Source organism: Colias philodice, chromosome 20, assembly GCF_061535455.1.
Source record: "Colias philodice isolate Cphi_HAF_F1 chromosome 20, ilColPhil1 Martin Lab GWU primary, whole genome shotgun sequence".
In the NCBI taxonomy this organism is placed as follows: domain Eukaryota; kingdom Metazoa; phylum Arthropoda; class Insecta; order Lepidoptera; family Pieridae; genus Colias; species Colias philodice.
In genome coordinates, this window is record NC_143105.1 from 633,470 (window position 1) to 657,280 (window position 23,811).

Here is a 23,811-nt window from a genome sequence, read left to right on the forward strand (position 1 = left end):
TTTTGTGGTTGTGGCTGATTCTACCATTCTAGCGATTTTAAGAGAGATTCATTGTAAAACTAGCTTCCCACCCGCGGCATCGCCCGCGCAGTCAAAGAAAAACCCGCATAGTCCCCGTTCCCGTGGGATTTCTGGAATAAAACATATCCTATGTCCCGGGGTAAAAAGTAGCTTAAATGTGCTTTCTCGGGTATCAAAATATCTCTATACCAAATTTCATGCAAATTGGTTCAGTAGTTAAGGCGTGATTGAGTAACAGACAGACAGACAGAGTTACCTTTGCATTTATAATAGTTTTTGTAGCTTCTGTAAAATAAACAATTAATATAAATTTGGAAGTTTCATTGAACGCCACCTGGCCTATATTAAAGCTTAATAATTAATAGGGTAAATATTATAAATACTTTTGCCCTGAAGTACCTACGGATATTACAAAATATGCACACATATGTATTATGTACGTACTTACGGAGGAGTCAACAGAAAAAAAATCAAATCTTTCGCGAAAGTGGTCATGCAGAAGACAAATAAAAAATAACAAAGACATTGTTTATTGCCTCCAAAGGTGAATGTTATAAAATAGATTTTAAGTTCTTTAATATTGTAAGTTACAATATTAAAGAACAGCACAAAAGGACGAAGGAAAGATAACACAAAAGGGTTAGCACTTAGCACTTGTAGCTTATAACTACCTAAATAATAATAGCTAATATAACAAAGACAATTTCAATAATTGTTAATAATCTTAACACTAGCTTGTTTTTCTAGTTTATAGTAATTTATAAAGACTCTCCCGGTCTCAATTTAATTATTTCTGGTTTGTTTGGATCTCCATTGCCTCTAACTACATAAACTGTCACATATCCATCATTGGCTTTGTTATAATTATTATATTTATTGCTTGATATGTATTTTTGTGTATTGTAATTATATTTGTTCTTATTTTTATTATAATCATTCACTTTATTTTCATTTACAAAGTTATCATCAGTCGTTTGATCATAATAATTTGTATAATAATTGAAATTATTTGGAAACACAAAACCTCTGGTTTTTCTGTTATACTCTTGAACATAATTTGTATTTGTTTCTGGAAATTTTAATGTTTTACTTTCTCTTGTATCTTTAACGGTATTATAATCATCTTCAGATTCTTCAAAATCGTCTTTATCTGGAAAGCTCCATTTACCATAATTATTACTTGAAAATTCATCATTTTCAATACTATTTGGCTTATTCTGTATCCTCTTTTGAATTTTATAACCCTTTTTAAGTCTGTCATTATATGGATATGCAAAACCGTACTTGTTTCCATTATTCAAATAAGGATTAGGATTTTGAAAACCATAACCAGAATTTATATTATTTTGCTGTTCGTTTCCATAACTTTGTTGTTGATATAACCCATAGCCAAAATTCTGATTTTGCTGTCCATTATCACCAGAAAATTGTTGTGTATTTTGTGGATCGAGCTGATAGTTTTGTAAATGATTGTAAAACTGTTGTACATTCTGTTGACCTTGCTGTGGCGAGTTAAAGAATCGAAAGAAGCCTCCGTTATGGTTGTTGAGGTAGTGGACCAGTTGTTCAGGGTCGGAGGGACACTGGGGGTAGGCGTAGCGACAGGCGGAGGGGTTTTCTTTTGAGGACACTCCAAGGAGAACTGCTCTGCCGAAGACAAAGAGCGGATTGGAGCTGATTCCACCGTAGGCTGATAAGAGACTGGAAAATGATGATACAATTAGTGTGGAAATTATTCTTAAATTGAATTACATTTACATAGTACAGTCAATTAGATGGTCAGTTAGTACACTTTTAAAAAATACTACTATATATTCATCACTTTCGGCAATCTGTATTCTATATCATTTTTACTTTGTATTGTTACTTCTTGATGGAACCGCAATAAATCATTTTAGATTTTTCGAAAGAAAAGCACTTCATTCACTGGCTAGTTTTTGTCATTAGTTAAATTAGAAAAGTGAATAAAAGTGGAACTAATAAATTGACCTTAAAAATATCGAATTTCCCCAAAGTGATCGATTCGTAAAATAAAGATACATTACGTTAGCAATGGTTGTAGTCCCGTAGGCAAAGCACTAGTACTGCCTAGGGCTCCGCCCCCCGCTTCGCATAACAGCCGCGGCACGCACTGGTAGTCGTCGTACAGCGCTATGGAGGTTAGGGCTTCGGTCAGCCGCGATAGGGCTTCAGAGGCGAATGAAGGCCGTTCTGAGGATGTGATAAATTCGGTTTAAAAATAATCATGATCGATTTATTTCTATTCTTTATTTTTCTTACATCAACAGCTCAATGTTGGATTTGTTTCTATGTTTTTAGGTCGGTTAAAATAAGTTTAAAATAATTAAGAAAACACGCTTGAATAAGATTACCTATGTTAAATTATTGTATTGTAACCGAAGAGTACAAAGATTGAATAAAATCTGTCTGTTAAAAGTGGGTCAAAATCGAGTCTAAATGACTCGGCTACATACAAATATACAAGTGAAAAATGAAAGCGTGTTAATAATATTCAACTATTACCATAAAAATGTCCTCCATTTTCAGGATAAGGATATGGGGATGGATACGGGGCCCCAAAATCGGCGGGATATCTCTGTCTTCTCCTTTTTTTTCTCCCTATACCACGACCCTCCACTTGAGGTAAATCTCGAGATTTATCTTGAGCTATATCTTGAGAATCATCTGAAGATACATCTTGAGATGCGTTTGATTCTCTTACCGGATTAGATTGATATACTTTAAGTTGGTTATCGCCAAAAGGAAATATTTTTCTGAAAATACATAATGAAATTTGACACGCACGAGCACGTTAAATAAATATTAAATACCTGAATAAAATGATTAGGTATAATAATTATATCAATAACTTACGACAAAAGTTCTGTGGCGCTATATGTTGAATTTTCTTCCGCACTCACATTTATTATTGTGAAAATAAACAAAAATGCATTATATAATTTCAAATCCATGATTATCAGTCAAACCCTGGAAATAAAAATAAATACCTTTTATCAGGTTAATACCAAGAAAAATTATTAATAAGAACAACCCTTTCATGATTTAGGTACTCGTAATAACGAGTACCTAAATCATGAAAGGGTTGTTCTTTATTATTTTACAAATTTTTCTCTACAATAGTAGAGAAAAATTTGTAAAATAATAAAGAAAATTTATTTATAAAATATCAAACAATTCAAAGAACACAAAATTCACAAATAAATAATTTGTTAAAATACTTACATATTACAAAAATATGTCTACACACAGAAAGCTCCGAAATGCAAATAACATTTTGCGTGGTAAGCTGCGTTCTCGGTGATATCATACCAAATTTCTAGCGCCCTACAAGGATAGCGGATATGTTAAAAAGGTAAATCAGCGAAAGTTTCTATTATATAAAACCTTATAAAACAATATATTACACAAAATAGTAGGTTTTATAAAGGGTGTAGGTAGTAAGAGTCAGATTCTTAAATAATTTCTACCACGAAAGTTTGTAAGGATGAATGGATGACAGTTTGTCACTCTTTTACGCACCTAGGCTGGTCTGATCTGCATGAAATTTGGCAAATAGATAGGTTATAATCGGCATCGGTACATAAGCTCTCCAAATAAAATAGCTAATTGTTTTACGGGCTTTTTAAACAATACTGCGGATTTTTTTTAAATGGTTCAGAGACATATGATAATTCATATTTCCGTTTTCATTATAATTCATGTACGCGTGTAATACAATGGGTAATATTATATTGTGAAAATAAGGTAGAGTCTCAATGATTACGCTCTCTCCTAAAAATACAAAATGCCGAGGCTTCGCATTCGTTTAAAAATTTGATAGATTTTTCAGTTTCTAGTTTTGGTCATGTACAATCGATATTATAGAAAAAAGTGAAGAAACTGGCATGTCAAAAAATATTTTTTGCAGACAAATAAAATCCCACAAATCCAATAATGATGGAGGTCCAATAATCAAAAAGTTTCAGCATTTAAAATCTACCAACCCATCATACTTGGCCAGCATATTTTAGTGGGATGTGTCTGTAGTCGCAAGAGGCAATAGTGATGGTGATAGATGATGATGATGTAGTGACCTTCATCCATAATAAATCTATCCACCGGTCAGCTATTTCGAAATCAATCAAATACAGATGATATCTAAGCCCAAACATTGACCTTGAAAACGGGTTCATTTCGCCACTATGTCAGTTGCACAGAGTTAAGTTGTTAATCTGTTGTCACGTGTGGCTGACACTCTGACACGCGTTGCCATGACTACCGAGCTGTTGTGACAGCGCTATGAAGACTGCCGTGACCGAGTGCCGAATGACAGTGGGTAAATAGGCTTTTCTTGAAGGAAGGTTAGGTTTGTCATCATAATATGATCATCATAGAGATTAAGCCAAGATCATCCAAATTTTTATTGCAATGACAAAATCTACCTCCTGTCACAATGCAATGTATTAATTAGTTTTGAGATCACATCATTTAAGTAGGTAGTATAAGTAGTAGTAGTAGTATAAGTACTCAGGAAGTAGTTATTTAACTACAATTTATTTAAATTGACAATGTTTCATTTCGTTTATTATTTAAGCTAGCTGTAAGTTTGTATTATATTTTTCTATCTTTTATTAGTGCAATAACTATTAACTAATAAATAAATAAATAAAAGTTATACTTTCATATTATGTGCTCTACATTTGTTCGTCTGTTTGAATTTTAAATTATTTTCTACGAGCATAATATCAATATTCACTGTCGACGTTAGTATTTTTGTGCGCCTGCAAAAAATAATACTTACGCTTTACCACGTAAACTTGTTTCTTTCTTAGAATAAATCACATCTAGTTACTTATTAAACATTGCTGAATACATTTTGTGTATAAATTGAGTATTTTATCTTTAATCATAACTAGGTAATTATAACACATTGTAACTTCAACTATTGCAAATATGGAAAAAGGTTCAATTCTCACTATGTAAGGGGCCGTCCATTAATCACGTGATGTTTTTTTTGGCATTTTTTGACCCCCCCTCCCCCTTGGTGATACGTGGTGAGGTTTAAGACTACCCCTCCCCCCTCCCCCCTATATCACGTGTATTTTTTCGTACCTGCAAAGAATCTATTTTTTATTTATAAAAAAATACTGGTATAAGTATCATCTAATTTTATTATAGAAAATTAAAGGCTACTATAATAAACGTTCAGAGGTAGACAGAAAGATTGCAGTTTGTTTTTGAATGACATAAAAATAATGAAAGAAATGCGAAAAAGTTGTACGCGTTTGACTAAAAATAAATACATAATAGGTATGTAACGCCGCTTTTCGGTTGAGTATCGCGCGCTTGCCGAAAAAATAAATACACGTGATATATTACTTTACCCCCCCTCCCCCTGGTGATATTTCGTGATTTTTTGATGCACCCCCTCCCCCCCTTTTGAGCCTCACGTGATTAATGGACAGCCCCTAAGTAACTAGGTATTATAATTTATAATAATAAAATTATTATGCATATGGTGTGTGTGTGTTTTTATTTTAGTTAGTTCGTATAGTTTACTTCATATATTTAAAGTACATATTGATATTTAAAATTCCTACAGAAATAATTATCATTTACTGAAACATTGCTTGGTTTGTCACTAGATGGCGTAAGATGAACTGTCGGAAGTCGGAATACATAATATGTATTTGTTTATATTCATAAAATACATTCTGTTTTATTACTTACTTACTGGAGATGGTCTCTCTCATCTAATTTACGCCCAACTGCCCCTAGAATATTTTAATTCTCTTTTTTAACAACTTTTTTTGGATCAATGAGTAATGACTAATCTTCCAAGTTCCAAATATTATTGAGATCCTTTCTTTGAGATCTGGTAAAACTTGAACTTGGTAAAACTTGACTCCCGATGCTCGATAGCGAGCCCGCAAAAAACTGACACTCACAAAAAAAGTTACCGCTTGTGGACGCTAGGCGGCGCTGTTTCAATTTCATAGAAATCCTAGTTAACTTTAACCCTTTCGATTGCGAGCAAAAACTCACACTTAGCACACTGTGTTTGAGATAAATGTCGCAACTTGCAACAGGATCGTTACGTATATCGATATTTTTCATGAAATCGCTTGAAATATGAAAATATATGTATATTTTATACTTATACCTACCTAATATGCATATGTAATTAATTTTTCATATTGGTCTGTCCTTATGGTAGGTAATACACGTATAAGCGCCTTTTCAAACTCAAAATCAAACTCAAACATTTATTTATTCAATTAGACTTCTTCTAGAAGCAAACTTATAATTGATATTGCTGTTTCTATTTTGCTCTACATATCCGTATGTATGTTATGACTCCGTCACGGCTGGACGTTTTTTGAACTCTGTTTTTTTATCTCAATATGGTAAAGATGTACACATTATAAGACCTGTTACATACGTTATACTTACGTAGTAATTATTTTAAGCAATAAGTGGTTATACGATCTACATCTAATTTAGAAAGTTAATTAAAGTTCTGTAGAAAAAAACTAATAAGCAGACGTCATCTAGTAGCTATGAACTTGGGTACCTAACTATAACTAAAGTTAATGTCATTCACTAAAGTTAAATTATAAACACAAAGTTAAAAACCATATTATATTTGATTCTATCCCCTTTGTACTTACTTATAATTTAATTCTTTAGTATTTACCACTTTATGAATTGTCAGTTAAGCAAAATACCTAGAAGATACCAGGAACCTGAGAAACCTGCCTTTAAATCGAAAGATATTTATCATCATCAGGTACGTTCCCACTGCTGGGACACGGCCGCCTCCTATGACTACACCGTACAGGCCATAATCCACCACGCACGCTGGCCAAGTGCGGGCTGGCGGATGACGAATTGACGAAGTAGGTACGAACTCTTTATTCCATTCCACATTTTGGTTTCCTTACGATGTTTTCCTTCACTGTTCGAGCTGTGGTGATGTTATTAACATGAGCAGATAAAAAATAGACATAATTTCTTTCGACATCATTTAATAATAAAACGTAGTTTTTATCCCCGAACAAAGAAATGTGCCAGTAAAATAAAAAATTGGTTTATCAATATTTTATCAGCCAGTCTCACGACCTCTTTCGTCGTTAATCATTTCTCCAAATTCGCGAAGATAAACTACTATCTAAATATTACTTTAAACTGTGTTATCATATGCGTTAAAATTTTAAAGCATAAATTAGACTAATAATTTTGAAGTGAAACTTCTTTATCGGGGTTGGACAAAAATTTAGTGTAACATTTTTGCGTTACGCCGTACGCGTGACATTTTTGCGTTACGCCGTACGCGTGACATTTTTGCGTTACGCCATACTCGTGAGGTCATAAAGAAGTTTCACTTCTTAGTTCTTACGTGTGTACTCTAGTACACGCATACATTTTTTTTAAGACGTATTTGTACTGTTTTATTTAATTTTCTAGATGCAAAAATTTGTTATTCAATCTGCAATCATGCAAAAACTACCGAACTGATATAACTGAGATTATGACCTAAAATAATAAATCATTAGAAGGTATTATTTCCGGGTGTCATACATACGGAGCATTGACTGGATTTACTTTTCCTATCTACTCGGATCTACTTTTATTTATCATCATTTTATTTTTTTATTTTTTTTTTATATTAGCGGGCGCCTTATCGAATTTAACATGAAACTATTTGAACTTTATTCAGCGTACAACAAATAGGCTTCTAATTTTAATAAAATAAATTTTAGGAATGTTTTTTTAATGTTATTAATTCTGCAAAATTATTATGTGTAGTATAAAATTATTCCAAAATTTGTATGTGTACTAACTTGAAACTCACATAGGTCGGTAGGAAGTACATGCTGCCAAACTCAAAGCAAGGTTATTTCAGAAATCACCTAACCTAACATAATTTTGATAAAAATGTTTAAATTTCACGAGTAAACATATCATTTCCTCTTAGATGATCTGATAGGAAAGAATGATTCCTGTATGACTATTTTAAAGGTCAATAACGAATATTTGTTTACCTGTAATACCAAACAGGAAAGTCTGAATCTCGCCTGTTCCTAACATTGATGTAAATATTTCAATTGTCATTCAAAATACGTCGTTAATTCGAAGATAAATAATAGTTACATTAATTATTATCATCGGGCCATATTGGTTTCCACTGCAAGAAGACATATATAGTCTAACAAGATTACCAAGTGCAGTTTGGTAGACCATAGTCATATTATTATGTCATCGAGATAATATGTTCTACGTTATTATGTTGTTGAAATTTTTTGATTCATAGAAAAAATGCGGTGTCAATTCATCCACGATATATCTCCCAGTTTGCCTAATATAAGTAGAATATAGAAAGATTTTTCTTAATTATTGTTTCATTGAAAGTGAAGCAAGGCTGTATAACTAGTTAATTTTAAGTGTTATTGCTGCTCTTTAATGTCCACTTTACTTTACATGAATTTACGTAAATTTGATAATTGTCAAGTGTTCGTGTAATTTTAGCAGATTTTGTTCTAAAATTCAAATTAAAAATAATCTATAGCCTCAACCAGTATGAAACTATCAGAAAATCCATGTTTATTTAGTATTTTCAAAGTTGATCGTGTCGGTAGAGAGAAAGATAAACATAACTTTAAATCTAAAAATACCATGTTTAAAACGTAAATAAAGAATTATGAATTATGAATCTGGCAAATCTGAAAGATACACAGTGAAGATTTTATTACCCTTTATTATGCGGCTTGTTACAATACATCTTTGTTTATTTTATGTAGGTAACTTTATCCATTGTTTCGAATTTTGATATCTACAATTCGTTATGTAAAATACGAAATTTACAATAATAAAAAGTTATTGTTTTAGATCTAACATTGAATATGGTATAGATAACTAGGTACTATGTAGGTATATATATGTATTTTGTAATAAAAATAATATTAATTCTAGATAAACTAGCTCTATATCTAGATCTATCAGTCTCAACTCTCAAACCTACCGAATACCGATTCATATTTGTTTGTAAAATTGGTTCAAACCGTTTCGTATGAGTTTGATTACAAACACTGACAGATTTTTATTATTATATAGATATCAAAATATCTCAAGTCGAACGGATTTCAAGTTATTTACTATCAAAATGTTTCAGTGATTACCAAGCCTTCGCGCGAGGCATACGCACCGATCTTTACTTAGTATTTTGTTTTAAACAATGTCATGTTATGTTAATTTGTTATGATAATAAGTGATGTGAAGTGAGCTTATATTTTTAACCGACTTTAAAAAAAGGAGGAGGTTCTCAATTACGTCGGTATATTTTTTGTAAGTATTGAATTTTTTTGAAACAAAATTGGTTTTTTTTTACGTCCCCAAGACAACGGAGGAAGTGTTGTTTTTTGTGTATTTGAAGACGAAAAATAAATTATATTGATGTCCTATAAAAAGTGATCGATTCTTAAATGACTTCTTAAATAAAATTCGTCCTAACTTTTTCAAAATATTTATAATTTCAATTTTCAATATATATACCTAAGTAGGTATTTTTTTTGTTATCATTTGCAACTTGACGTATCGTTCAAAAATAGGTAATAATATGACATTTAAATATACATATTAATTACTTTAGTAGGTAAACTTGTTTTCAATATTACCTAAATATGTTTATAATTTATATAGTTGTATACGTAGTATATTATTATTAGTCTGTGGTTGTACCTAGTATGAATGTATTATTTACGTTAAATTACTGAACCGATTTTGAATAGATTTCGTATGTAGATAGGATCGTAGAATATAGCCTATAGTCTATACCTATTAGGTAGGTAATCGAGCGAAATCGTGGGTTGAAATTAGTTTTGGTGAGAAAAGTAGTAAATAGTAATGTAGTGTATTACTACTTTTCTCACCAAAAATATAAAGTATGCATATATTTTTTAATGTTCTTTTGTCTCATGTTTATTTTTATTGTGTGCTTATGCTTGAATTTAATGTTATTTTGGTTTGAAAAGTCCATAAAAATACATTCTTCGCGAAAGATTAGCTGTCAACTCTTAGTCTAAAATCTAAAGTGAACAGACTAACAGATATTTAAATAATTAAATTTTTATTTGCAAATAATTATAACTAGTGGAAGTTTAAAATACGGACTTTTACAAACAAAATGCAAAAGTTTACATGAGGAAAATTTTCAATTTTTTCTTTCATTCGAGGCATTTGTACGTATAGGTACTGAAAAGTATAATGTCCCAACACGCTCAGAGTAAGTATTTCAATGACAAACATGGGTACCCACTTTGTTTTTACCAATTTCATACACAATACCTACATTGTATCCAACGATCTATTGTTTATGAAAGGTTTAAGAATTATCCTCTATTGTTATGCTTTTAAAATTCTCGTCTCAGTGTTTGTAATCACCTCTGAAACGGTTTGATCGATGATTAGGTATTAAATATTTAGTGTAGAGTGTATACTCTGTAGAGTGTAGTGTATACTCAGAGGTCTGAGAATAAGTCGTTAATTACTTATACGACCTGCTTAGCTCCTACAAGAAAATAATTAATATAGGTAGGTACCTCTACATAGTTTAAAAACTCATAAAATTACTGTTTTATCACCGATCCTTGATAAATGTACAAATTTTTGAATGAAGTCTGTCCGTATTTAGATGTTAAAAATTAAAATCGAGTCTAAAAGGAGTCGTATACCTACATGTCGTGGCCATATAGTTGATTTGCTCATTTCATGAAATGATTGACCATTTCATGATGTGGTCAACTTAGTTTAACCAGATCGTTAAATTATTGCTCGTCGAGCAAATCTACGATACGGCCACGACATACATACAAACATACAGGTGAAGCTAATAAAATCGTGTTAAAAAAACTTTTCTTTTTATCATATTAGTTTATACATAAGTCGCGATCCACATATTATACAGAAAGGACATTGACAATTAAGGATAAACTAGTCTATCAACATTACCTTGGACGGGATCGAACGTGTGACCTCCTGATCATAAATACATCAAGGCGTTTGATAAGCACAGATTTTACAATTATATATCGAGTTCATTGACCCTCTGGAGAAAGACAGGAAACAAAGAAAGAAAGATAATAAATTGGGTATTTGTTGGGTAAAATTTTATGGAATATAAGTACTTATGTCTTAGACTTCTGTTAGTTGATTGTTGATTGTTGAAACTGAAAATGTTATTTCCGTCATTGATTTTTACTTGACAATGCACAAAAAAAGTGAAAAAATATCTTTTTCTTAGTCTTATTTTCAAGCAAAACGAAGGTAAAGGAAAAATTTTAAGTAGGAAGATGTGGGCATGTTTATTATTGTATTTTTTAAATCAAGTCAAGGATTTTATTAATTCATGTATTTCCTCCGCTTTTAATAAGCATTTTTGACAATCTGGACAACTAAAACAATGAATAAATCGCGTTTAAATTCAGTTAAAATATATTATAATCTTCCCAAACGGCAAACACTAAACACAAAGTTTAATTATCATTTTTGTTGAGGACTATAAAATAATATAGGTAGTGCATATATTTATTTCAAGATACGAATGAAACCACGTGTGCAAGCGTGTAAATAATATATGTAGTTTCGTCATTTGTTTTATCAGAAGCGGTGTATCCACTGATAAGTGAACAAACATAAGAAATATGCACTAAGAGCATTCTTATCTAAATCTAATCGACTTTTCTTAGTTTATCATACTATTATTACATCATAATGTAATATATCTGTAATTTAAAAGGACGATCTGTAGTTTATTTTTACCCGACTGCGCCGGAAGTGGTTGTGGCTTTCGAGTATTATAATTAAGAATATTTTAATAGTATGTAATGATTTTGAAAATTTCAACAATAGAATATTATCATTCTGTGTGTTTTGGCTCTTTCGGAAAGAAAACAAAAATATTATTATCTTATTTATAGTAGGTACTTTAGGTTATTTTTATATAGGAAAAAACGCTACAATTTTCTTCAACAACCACTTAAAAGGTAAATCGAATATCATATCTATGCGTCAGTATAATCTTTCATATAATGTCAATATTTATACATTTCACGTGACATTTAAATGTAATATTGTAGGTAATTAATTACAATTTACATCTTCGTTTACATTACATCCGTTTGGAAATAATTTATTTTCCAATTTTCCAAGTATCGACCTTACCAAAATTAATTTCTTTGTAACAGCAAATTACTAATTACTTTTCTATTGTTGTCAAACTTTTTTTTTGTTTTAGTACTGAAACCACTGTGAATAGGTATGTCACATTATTCACCACTAATTTTCTTCATGTATTATTTATTTAATTTTTGTCATAATGCTTAACAATATAAATCAAAGGGTGTAAAATCACGTTAAATATAGGATTAAAATATGTAGGTAAGGAAAAAAGCTCTCGCGATTACGTGAAATGCACGCAAGCGGAGTCACGGGCGCAAAGCTACTCAAAAACTACTTTCTAGTAATAAGTTAATAACCAAGTTTTATGGAAGTAGAAAAGGAAAATATTAAATCGATAATTGTAATGACGATATATTTAAACATAATTTAACTTAACATCTTGATATTTTTGCAATCGGTTTTATTGGAGAAAATAAGACGTGTTGCAAAATTACAGGTTTGGTCTTATAAACCTGTCTGCATCATAAGCAGAATCTGATATAACTACGAGAATAACATCTGACATTCTATAAGATGGGAAATATTTAAAGCAGAAATTAATATGGCAGAAAATACCAATTTCTATTATATAATATTAATAAATGATATACTAAAAAATTCCTCTTGAATAAGTCTATTAAAAAAAACCGCAACCAAAACCGTTGCATAGTTTTAAACATTTAAGCATACATAAGGACATAGGGACAGAGGAAGCGACTTTGTTTTATACTATGTAGTGTAATCCTAGTAGGAAGATTATTATCATTCCCTCTATGTATTGTAAAGACGAAGTTGAAGGTACATAAAATATAATAAACATCGCATTTTTCGCGGTTACAACACTAAGCTCTTCATAGTTCATAGATTTTTCGCACATATAGGGACCAAAAACAAGAGATGCAAATAAGTATTTGCCATAAGTTTAATTATGGCAAAAATACTTAATTGCATGCTAATATGCGATCTAAAAAAAATATAAACATGAGGAATTAGATTGTATTCGTTAATTTCATCAATTTACTTTCTCCAATGCTTACATCACCTAAGCAAATCTTTAACAATTTAAAGATATTATGCAAAGGCATAAGTTAGAACGCTTAGTCTAAGATGATGATTGATAACAAAGTTTTTTTTCTCACGTAATAAGTATATATTTTTTTCTTTTCAGGTATACAGGGTGTCCCGCTTTCGGTATACTAAGCGCGAAGGGACTTGTAGTTTTGCATACACTGATCACATAAAAAATACTTAAATAACAAAATTACGCGAAAAATTTTTTGCTAAATTTTTCCTTAAAATCCATGTATTCGTCTCTAGCTTCGCGCAGCCGGCATATACCGCTTCGCTAATGTGAGTATTTTGTCTATGAAAACATAATCTTAAACGATAGCTCACATGCGGGTGGCAAAGTTGGGCGGTTTGCTTGTTGGGGGTATACACATGGAATTTTAAGAATTCCTCTATTTAAAAAAAAATGCGTCTGGAATTTTATAATTATTTTTTACGTACTCAGCGTATGCAAAACTACAAGTCCCTTTGCGCTTAGGATACCGAAAGTGGGACATCCTGTATATAGGTAATGAACCTTCTGAAAATAAAAAAGATAAGTCTGTTGTTGTGGGTGTGGGTAGAATCCTGGACCTCTCGGTTCTAACCTACCCCCATGTGTAATCTCCTTGTCTATAGGTACCATACTTACTTACTTCAACGGCGCAACGACCCAAAGAGGATCTTGGCCTCCGACACCAAAAGTTTCCAGGTTTCGCGCCTAAGCGCCCTGGTGTTGAGGTCTTCTACTTGGAGGATGTCCAGATCTTTTTGGACTTCGTCTCTCCAACGGTGACGAGGTCGGCCGACGGGGCGCCTACCGATCGGCTTGCTCATGTACACCCTCTTCGCAGCGCGATCGTTTGGCATCCTTTCTAGGTGACCGATCCATCGAAGGCGAGCAGCTTTTGTCTCACCAATAATGTTGGGTTCACGGATGAGATCTTCGATGTCTAGATTTTTCCTCATTCTCCAAGTTCCCTCATCAGATTTTGTAGGTCCTAAGATTTTCCGATAGATTTTCCTTTCCGCAACTAAGAGCTTCTGTTCTTCTTTCTGGCTTAGTGTCCACGATTCGCACCCATACATTAGGATTGGTCTAATAATGGTTTTATAGATTTTGACCTTTGTTTTCCTGCTTATAATCTTGGACACAAGGATTTTATGGAGCGCTGCTGAGCATCTTAGTGCGTTTTGGATGCGGATATCTATTTCGGCTTCTCGGCGGTTAGTATCCGTAACTGTGCAACCTAGATATTTAAAGGAGTCTGTTCCTAGGTATGTAGTATCTCCGGTTACCAGATTTTTCCTACAAACTCTAGTATCTTTGTATCTTTTCATATGTAGGTATTCCGTTTTTTCCCCGCTTATCTTAAGGCCAATCTTAAGACCTTCCGATTCCAGTGTCTTAGCCATTAACGTAAGATCTTGTTCACGTTGTCCTAGAAGCGCTAGATCGTCAGCGTATCCAATAACTTTGTGATTGCCGTTGAGCTCAATACCACCCTCAAGTATCAGGATTTTTCTAATAAGGTATTCTAGAGCAAGATTGAACAGAATTGGTGAAAGTGCATCTCCTTGTTTTAGCCCAGTGGTGACTTCAAATACATCAGTAAAGCCTCGACAAACCTTGACTTTCATTTTGCTGGTTTCGGTAGCTACTTTTACCATTCTTACCAGTTTTTCAGGGATTTGGAAAAGTCTCAAGATGTTATAGAGTGAATCCCTGTCGACGCTGTCATATGCTTTGATAAAGTCCACAAATAGGATGTGAAGGCTCTGTGCATACTCCCACCTTTTCTCCATAATCTGTCTCAAGAGAAAGATTTGGTCAGTTGTGCTACGGTTTTTTCGAAAGCCGCATTGATAATCTCCCAAGATTTTCTCTGTGTAAGGTTCTAGGCGACCCAGTATAATATACGAGAGTACTTTATAAGCCGTAGGCAATATCGCTATTCCTCTGTAGTTAGAGCATTTTCTTCGGGAGCCTTTTTTGTGAACTGGGCATATCACACCTAGGTTCCATTCATCCGGTTGTTTCTCTTCCTTCCATATCTTAGTAATAAGCTCGTACATTTTGGAGGTTGTTATATCTTCACCGTACTTCCACAGTTCACCTGGAATACCGTCAGCTCCAGGGGCTTTGTTGTTTTTAAGTCTGGATATTGCCTTTCGCACTTCTATTGGACTTATCTCGTTTATAAGAGTATCATTATTTTCTATCACTTCAGTGATGGGGCTCCCTGCTACTGGGCAATTCAGTAAGGTCTTAAAGTATTGTTGCCACTCTTCTTTGATATCATCTGGGTTCGATAGGAGCATCCCATTCTCATTTTCCAGAAGCTGAGACGAGGGCTTGAAGGCTTTCCTGAATAGCTTTATCTCTTTATAAAACTTTCGGCTTTGGCTACCTTTACTAAGAGTTTCGACTTCCTGCAATATATTATCCAGATGTTCCCTTTTAGCATGTTTCATGAGATTTCTGAGTCGATTCCGAGCTACCCGGTGTTTGTCCTTCCATCCTTCGTCCTGTTCCATGAGAATTTTATATAGGTACCATGCATATAAAATTTCTATCAAAACTATTCAGTATTTTTTCCGTAAAAAGCAATAAACTTCTATACACATACGTGTATAAAAATTCATATTTATGAGCATAATGTGACCATCAAAGTTCATATAACTTGCGGCTTTTATCGAAGTTTATTTGTATACTTCAAGGTAAATAACAATTTAATAATATTATGATTACTTTAGCAATATTAAGGTGCATAGCCTCCAAACAAGTCTAAGCCATAAGCTGCCTCGAAACATCGTAAAACTTAACTATTAAGTTATCGTGAATGTTAAAATCACCTTCACCCACATAATATTATTTATTTACATCACGTTTTGTACACACGTGATGAAATTAATCGACTAATTTTATCCCTTGACTCTTCCTACCTACGCTACTTACTCATTTTTACGAATTACTTCTGAATTCACGTATATTGACTTTATTCATTTATTTATTAAGGAAGGCCAAAAATTGTTTTCGTCGACAAAACTGTTTGCGTTAAAAAGTAAAAACTAAATTATTTTTATTTCAACTGCTAACAGACAGTATAATATAGTTTATGTAAACAAAACAATGTTTTCTGATGTCTGTGTCTGGTAAACATATTATGTATATAATATAATATATATAGTAATTACAAATTATTATTAAAAACATTTTGACGCTATTCGTTCATTCTATAAATAAGTGTAATTCATGAAACTTTCAAAGGCTTTCATTTACCTCATAAAGTGACATAATATTTTAGGTACTAATGATGTAATTCACGTAACTAATCCTATATTATAAATGCGAAAGTTTGTGAGGATGGGTGTGTGTTTGTTATTCTTTTACGAAAATACTACTGAACCGATTACAATGAAATTAAGCACACATTTAGAGGGTAATTTGGATTAACACGTAGGATAGGTTTTATCCCGGAAATCCCACGGCAACGGGAACTATGCGGGTTTTTCTTTGAAAACGCGGGCGAAGCTGCGGGCGGAAATCTAGTAATAGAATAAATATGCAATGAGTTTGTATGTTACTGGTTCTAGACATAATTTACATCAAAATTGTTTTAAATATCATGTAAATTATATCTAGTTGTTCTTGTGCCCATTCAACGCGTATTTAACAGCATTCTATAGCTATAGAAGCAAATTTTTTCAAAATAGTTTGTTCTTTTTAAATATCAAGGACATAGGTAATATTATAACATACTAAAATTAACAGTCCCTATAACATACCTATACCTGAACACAATTTACAAGGAAATTATTTCAAATCATTTAGCATTTGAGATCTTCGATAAATTAATCACTAAACCAATCAATTCATTAAATTTATACGCAATAAAACGTGTTCTGGTTTTAATAGATACCTACATTAATAGCTTACTTCTAAATCTAACCTTTAGGTTTTAATATATTATATGTCATAGAAGATTTATAAATAGGGACATTTTTCATAAAACCCGATTAGATATCTAATTATTATTATGCATAATGAAATTACTCTCAAAACGCGGATTTAATAGATATATGGTTGTCACTCGGAAATAATAATTATTGGAGTAAAAATATTCACTTATAATTTTGGTTTTAAATATTTCATTCATAGGATTCATAAATAAATACAGAAATATTGACATGAACCAAATCGCGGGAAAAGCTTGTACCAAAACATATTTCTTATCTGTATCTATCAATCTTTCGCATTGTTATACGCAATACGGATGTAAATAATACTATTTATAATTTATTTGCCCAGACCTAAGGCCCAGACAAGACAGCGATATATGTATTAATTACAGTTTATAAATAGGTGGTATATATACTAATTTAGTAATTTTTTATAGATTTTTATTGGTAAAGCACAAGTATTAATTCCGCAATGTAATACATATTATCATTATATTATCTGTGATGTTACATATAAAATGCCTCAACAAATTATGATATTTGTTATATAATTAGGTGCTCAATCATCGGTACAGCCTGAAAGTCAGCACTGTTTTTGTGCAGCATTTTGCTGAGGCTGTGTCCACTTGCCTCATATTTTAATTAATTAATTTAAAGATAAATTTTGTATGTAAAGTTATTGGCAATATTTTTTTTTCTTTCTTTCTTTCTTTACTAATACTAGGGTATACTTAAGGCCTGAATCAGGTAGAATTCCCTTTTAATACCGAAAATTAACTCTAGTTATAACCGTTCTTCTTAGATTCTTAATGTACATGTCTAAAAAAATGTATATTAAAGTTTCGAATATGATAAAGGGCATGGTTGTTTTAATTTGTTTATTTTACAATCAGGTTTTTTGGAAAAAAATCATGAACTGAGGTCGATTTTTGGACTTTAAACCAAAACGCTAAGTCAATATAACGTCAATTATTGTATTGTTTTTACAGTGTGTTTATGAAATTGAAACACAGGGCATGGTTGTTTTAAATTTTGATTCCATATCCAAATATCTTTTTAATAATTTTTATACGTAGTTTTACTACGGTAGATTCGCGCCGGTCCCCCGATCCCGCCTTGTAAATCACCTAGCAAGGTCGCTAGCCCCTAATAAGGCCTTAATATACAAATATTCATGTGAATAATATGTTAAGTAATAATCTATTTTTTTTCGGTCGGTTAATAAACTCGACCGAGTTCATTAACGTTCCGCATTAATTTTCGCATTTTTCTCAATTGTATAATATTTCAGTGTTGCAAAAATTTGCAAAACTCATAATATGCAATATTTCGTTGCGGTTGTTTCGGTTATGGTTATAAATTATAAGTGTACCACATTTCGGCGAATTTTGGTTATATAATAAACGTGTTGCAAGCGGAAGTGTGCACGTTTTTATATGAGAGCTAATTATTGCTTTTGATATATTACAGCCTGAATATTATAAGCTTAGACATGATACCTATAGCTCCTATACTATAATAAAAAAGTAGAACTACAGCAGGACCGGTTTCAAAAACAATTTCACTGCTGGCGATATAGTTACATGATCACTAAGTGTAAAATAAAAAAATTGGTTGTTCCAGATTACCAAAAACACATCAAAAATGGTTCAACGGATCGCGACCCAGATAACGGGCCCAAAAAAAGAAGACGGCCTTGCAAACCTCATCGGTCAATTCGGGAGATGGCAATTCCTAGTTTTCGCTACTGTTTCTTTAGTCAAGCTATCATCAGGATGGGTGCAAATGGCGATATTGTTTTTGACTCCAAAACTGACGTTTTGGTGTGCAGAATTTACGAATTCTAGTACTGTAAAAATAGTGGAAAATTCTACGTGTTATGCTGATTGTGTGACGTATGAATATGATACTTCACCGTTTAATAATACAATAATTACTGAGTGGGGTCTCGTGTGTGAGAGAAGATGGCTGGCCAGCTTTACACAAATGGTGTTGCAGTTTGGTGTGCTTTTGGGCAGTATTGTTATGGGCTTCTTGTCTGATAGGTAAGCTGTTTATTTTTTTACATATGTTGGTTATTTCGATTTTGTTTGAAATCTAAAAAAAACATATTTTTTAGTCTGATCTTGCAGTGCATTGCGTAAATTAAGCACAATCTGTTTTCGTTAATCCCATTACCGATATTTATATATAAAATTTATAAAAATATAATGGAACACAATGGAACAACATTTATAAAATTCTGCTATTATAATACGGGAAAGTAGCTAGAAAGTAGAAAAGTGTCTTTCCATTATTCGTGAAAAATCGTTATTTTGTGAAAATATCGTTTTTTTGTGAAAAATCCCTTTTTTTAAAAGGTTCAATGGTCAATAAATATAATTATAATGTCATAGAAACATGCGTATAGAGTTTTAAAAATAATAAAAATCTTTCCTTTAATTAAAAATTGCAATAAGTAATAGATAATAGAACACATTCAAATATAGAACATTCATTTTTTTCAGATATGGCCGAAAGAATACATTCCTCTTTTCCACCACCACGCTGATCCTACTTGGATTCGCTATCCCTTTCTCACCAGACTACATTACATTCACGGTGCTTCGCTTTTTCCTCGGCGTCGCAACATCAGGAACTATGGTCATCTCTTTCGTCATCGTCATGGAAACGGTCGGAACAGAGTACAGAGAGATGCTAGGCTGTCTCTTTCAGATTCCCTTTATCATTGGACATATGACTGTCCCGCTCTTTGCGTATTACTTTAGGAATTGGGATACATATAGCTTGGCAATGGCTGTTCCTCCCTTGATATATTTGATGTACTTCTTTTCATTGACTGAGTCTCCACGATGGTTGCTCAGTGTAGGTAGAGTGGACGATGCAGCTAAGATTGTTAAACGCGCTGCGGAATTGTAAGTATCTTTTTTATTTCTTGTATAAATGACTATAACATATAATAGAGAAGGACTTTTTGTTTGCAATGAAAAGCTATTAAATCTATTTTTCCTAACTGTATAACCTGCAGTAGACATAAAGCTACTCGATTTAACAACACCGAAATTCTACTGTAATAATAAACATAGAGAAGTTTAAAATAGAATATTAAAAATGGTTCGCAATTCTCAACAACCTTTAACCCTTCCAGCAACGGGCTTCCCACCACAAAAATAGACGACACCTTAAAACAAATATCGGAAGAAATCCGCGAAAAATCTCAAACCACTCGCGCGAACTACACCGACCTGATGCGTCCGTGTCTCCGGGTGAAGACGGTCTGCTGCTGCTTCATGTGGACCATCGTGGGGCTGACCTTCTACGGCATCAACCAGTACATCAGCCAGACCAGCCCCGATCCGTTCGTGACGGTCGCTGCTGCGGGGGCTATACAGGTATACCGTGTTGTCAACATATCCTATACTTCCTACTAATATTATAAACGCGAAAGTTTGTCAGGATGTGTATGTGTGTGTTTGTTACTCTTTCACGCAAATACTATTGAACCGATTACAATGAAATTTAGCACACATATAGAGGGTAACTTGGATTTACACATAGGATAGGTTTTATCCCGGAAATCCCACGGGAACGGGAACTATGCGAGTTTTCTTTGAAAACGCGGGCGAAGCCGCGGGTGGCAAGCAAGGTCACAATATTCACAACCATATTTGATATTACACTACCTGTACCTATGTAGTTTAAATATAGTATATGGTATCGTTTTAATAATTGCATTTTTATGAAGTAGCTCAGTTGAGCGTGATTATTAATCAGGTAGATTAATGTAGACTAAAAGTAGGTATGATTGCCAGATTTCATGGAAATCAGTAGTTTTTGCGTAAGAATCCCGTCTTGCAAGTTTAGTTAGTCTTTGATTTAAAAATAATATACCTAGTCATAATCACTATGTCGCTCTAACTACACAAAAGCCTTCTCCATAAAACGTAAAGTTATATCGCTTTTATTTTACGTTTTTTTTTCTTTGTTTTTTTTCTTTCTAGAAAAAAATTACCATCGTAAATTAATAGTAATAAAGAAAAATCCGTCAAACTTGTAGCTTTAGTTCAGGGACTTATTTGTTTCGTTGTATCTCTAGGTATATAAAAGTTCAATACAAAAACAAAACAATGTGGCCTTTTGAGTTTTGATAAACAGACTTTTTAATTAACTTCCGCAAAAAGTATGGAGGTTATTCGTATCAGATTTTTTGTAGGTGTGGTATACTTTTGTTTATATATTTTTTGTATTTTTTGTACCACCATACCACAACCATAGTAGATAAATAAGTATTATTGTGATGGGAAACCCTGATTGTTATTATTTAATTTGTTTTGTTTTACATGAGGAAAACATTTATAATTTATATCGAATCATTTAAATATCGCCTGGGTACAGCCAATAATAATTATGTTCTTTTGTGTTACCGCACGATCTCTACTCTTATGTAATTTGTCTTGATGCAAAAAATTTGCTTGTATATCTAAAATGTATGAAATGCGAACCACATAGATGTTTAATTGTGAATGCTAAATGCTAATCATTATGACCAACTAGGAGGCTTCGCCCGCGTTTTCAAAGAAAAACTCGCATAGTTCCCGTTCCCGTGGGATTTCCGGGATAAAACCTATCCAATGTGTTAATCCAAGTTACCCTTTATATGTATGCTACATTTCATTGTAATCAGTTCAGTAGTATTTGCGTGAAAGAGTAACAAACATACATACACATACATCCAACCTCACAAACTTTTATTAATAGCACAGAATGATAACTAGTATGGTAATAGTAGGCTGTAATATTTAGGATAGGAAAACGTAGATTTTTTTTAATTATTTAGAGAAACATTTTTCTACGTGCATCACTCTCAAATAAAATTTTGGTTAATAAATCAGTAATGTTAGTCAATTATTTAAAAAAACTCATTGAGACGACTAGATTCGTGACCACTGAGGTATTGTTCAATTATTTATTAGATAAATGCTTGTGCTAGTTACGGTTACGACTCCCGTTTTCCATAAAATGTTTACAGTTTTAATATGTTGTATTTTATTAAAAAACTTGTCAAAGCAATAATGATTTTCCATTCCAGATCCCATCAAACCTGCTGGCAATCTGTTTCATAAAGTACTTCGGAAGAAAGCTGACCATCGCCATCGCCTTTACCCTCGGAGGTCTCTGCGTGCTGCTCCTCGGGGTCCTCCCGAACACGTACACCATATCCCTGACCCTCGGAACTTTGGGAGTCAGCTGTGTAGCCATTGTAGCTGCCTCTATATACATCTATACGTCAGAACTATACCCCACAGTGGTCAGAAACATGTCAATGGGCGCTTGTTCTATGTGCATGCGCATCGGTTCCATGATTGCGCCGTTTATTTCGAATTCTTCGGCGGCGTTGCCATGGTTACCGACGGCCATTTTTGGACTTACACCTATAGCGGCGAGTCTTATGTGTATATTCTTGCCTGAGACAAAGGGAACAACGCTGCCAGATAGTTTGGAAGATGTGGACAAGGAATGATCTGTTAATTACGCTTAGCTGAGGCTATAGACTTTTTAATAGTTTTGAAGTGATCGAGTTTAAAAATAAGTTTAGATAGGTGAGAAATTGCACAAACTGTCGAATTTAATATTGAAGGATAAACAGTGATAATTTTGGTGATGAATAGTTTATATTTAAAACTATACCTACTATAATTAGATAGGTACCTATGTTATATATATGTAAGTATTATATGCTTGTATAATTTAAAATTTTATGTAGAAGTTATAATTTTAAGTGTATTCAGTGTGTGTAACATTATTATTAATAATAAAAAGCGTTTTTTAATAAGCCGCGTGTTAAATCTTTAAATTTACCTTTAAATTTATTTGAGCAATTAGGTACCGATTGTACTAAGGGGGCGTCCATAAATTACGTGAAATCTCGTCTAACCTTACGTTGGGGATAGGGGGTCTCGACAAATATCACGCAACTTTTTTTTCTGATTGACAAAACAAATTATACCCTTTTGGTCCATTTAATCAAAATAGCTTTAGATTCATAAAAATAAAAAATAAACACCTCACGTAATTTTTGGACGCCCCCTAACTAAATTTTGCATTAAGTGTACATTGTATAAAATGAAAATTATATTTTTATAGACTCTATAATATATAGGTATTACTGGAATTAATAAAGTGCCAAAATGTACATTGTAAATGTAATGTAGATTTAAAGTTGTATCACAGCCCACAGGTTGTATTTTCTATTTGTAAATCTCAAGAAAATGTGATGTATAATTGTATATGTACATATTTATATGAGAAAATAAAGCATTTAACGTGATACACTGGTCCTTTTATTTTGTACCTAGATATTTTTCTCTTTGAAAATAGAATAACCCATTTCCAATACAAAGTGAACAACATGGAATTATCTTATTATACAAAACTAGATTTCCGCCCGCGGCTTTGCCCGCGTTTTCAAAGGAAAACCCGCATAGTTCCCGTTCCCGTGGGATTTCCGGGATAAAACCTACCCTATGTGTTAATCCAAGTTACTTTCTATATGTGTGCTAAATT

The 23,811-nt window shown here is 32.7% G+C and overlaps 2 protein-coding genes across 3 annotated transcripts; one reads left to right on the forward strand and one right to left on the reverse strand.

The window, feature by feature from the left end:
• Positions 1-635: 635 nt before the first annotated feature.
• LOC149479203 (uncharacterized) lies at positions 636-3,342 on the reverse strand. Its single transcript, XM_089708223.1, has 5 exons — positions 3,265-3,342; positions 2,896-3,009; positions 2,545-2,795; positions 2,067-2,232; positions 636-1,722 (listed from the first exon to the last, which is right to left on the reverse strand). The coding sequence occupies exons 2-5, from the start codon at positions 2,991-2,993 to the stop codon at positions 780-782; spliced, it is 1,458 nt and encodes a 485-aa protein (XP_089564349.1). The 5' UTR covers positions 2,994-3,009; positions 3,265-3,342; the 3' UTR covers positions 636-779.
• A 5,863-nt stretch (positions 3,343-9,205) lies between these two features.
• On the forward strand, positions 9,206-23,577 carry LOC149479204 (organic cation transporter protein-like). Of its 2 annotated transcripts, none has more exons than XM_089707854.1 (5): positions 9,206-9,366; positions 18,871-19,292; positions 19,755-20,162; positions 20,396-20,639; positions 22,337-23,577. In XM_089707854.1, exons 2-5 carry the CDS (start codon positions 18,892-18,894, stop codon positions 22,766-22,768), a joined length of 1,485 nt encoding a protein of 494 aa, XP_089563980.1. In that variant the 5' UTR covers positions 9,206-9,366; positions 18,871-18,891; the 3' UTR covers positions 22,769-23,577. The 2 variants fall into 2 exon arrangements, with proteins under 2 accessions (XP_089563980.1, XP_089563981.1); XM_089707855.1 differs by lacking the exon at positions 9,206-9,366 and adding an exon at positions 12,037-12,062.
• Positions 23,578-23,811: the final 234 nt, after the last annotated feature.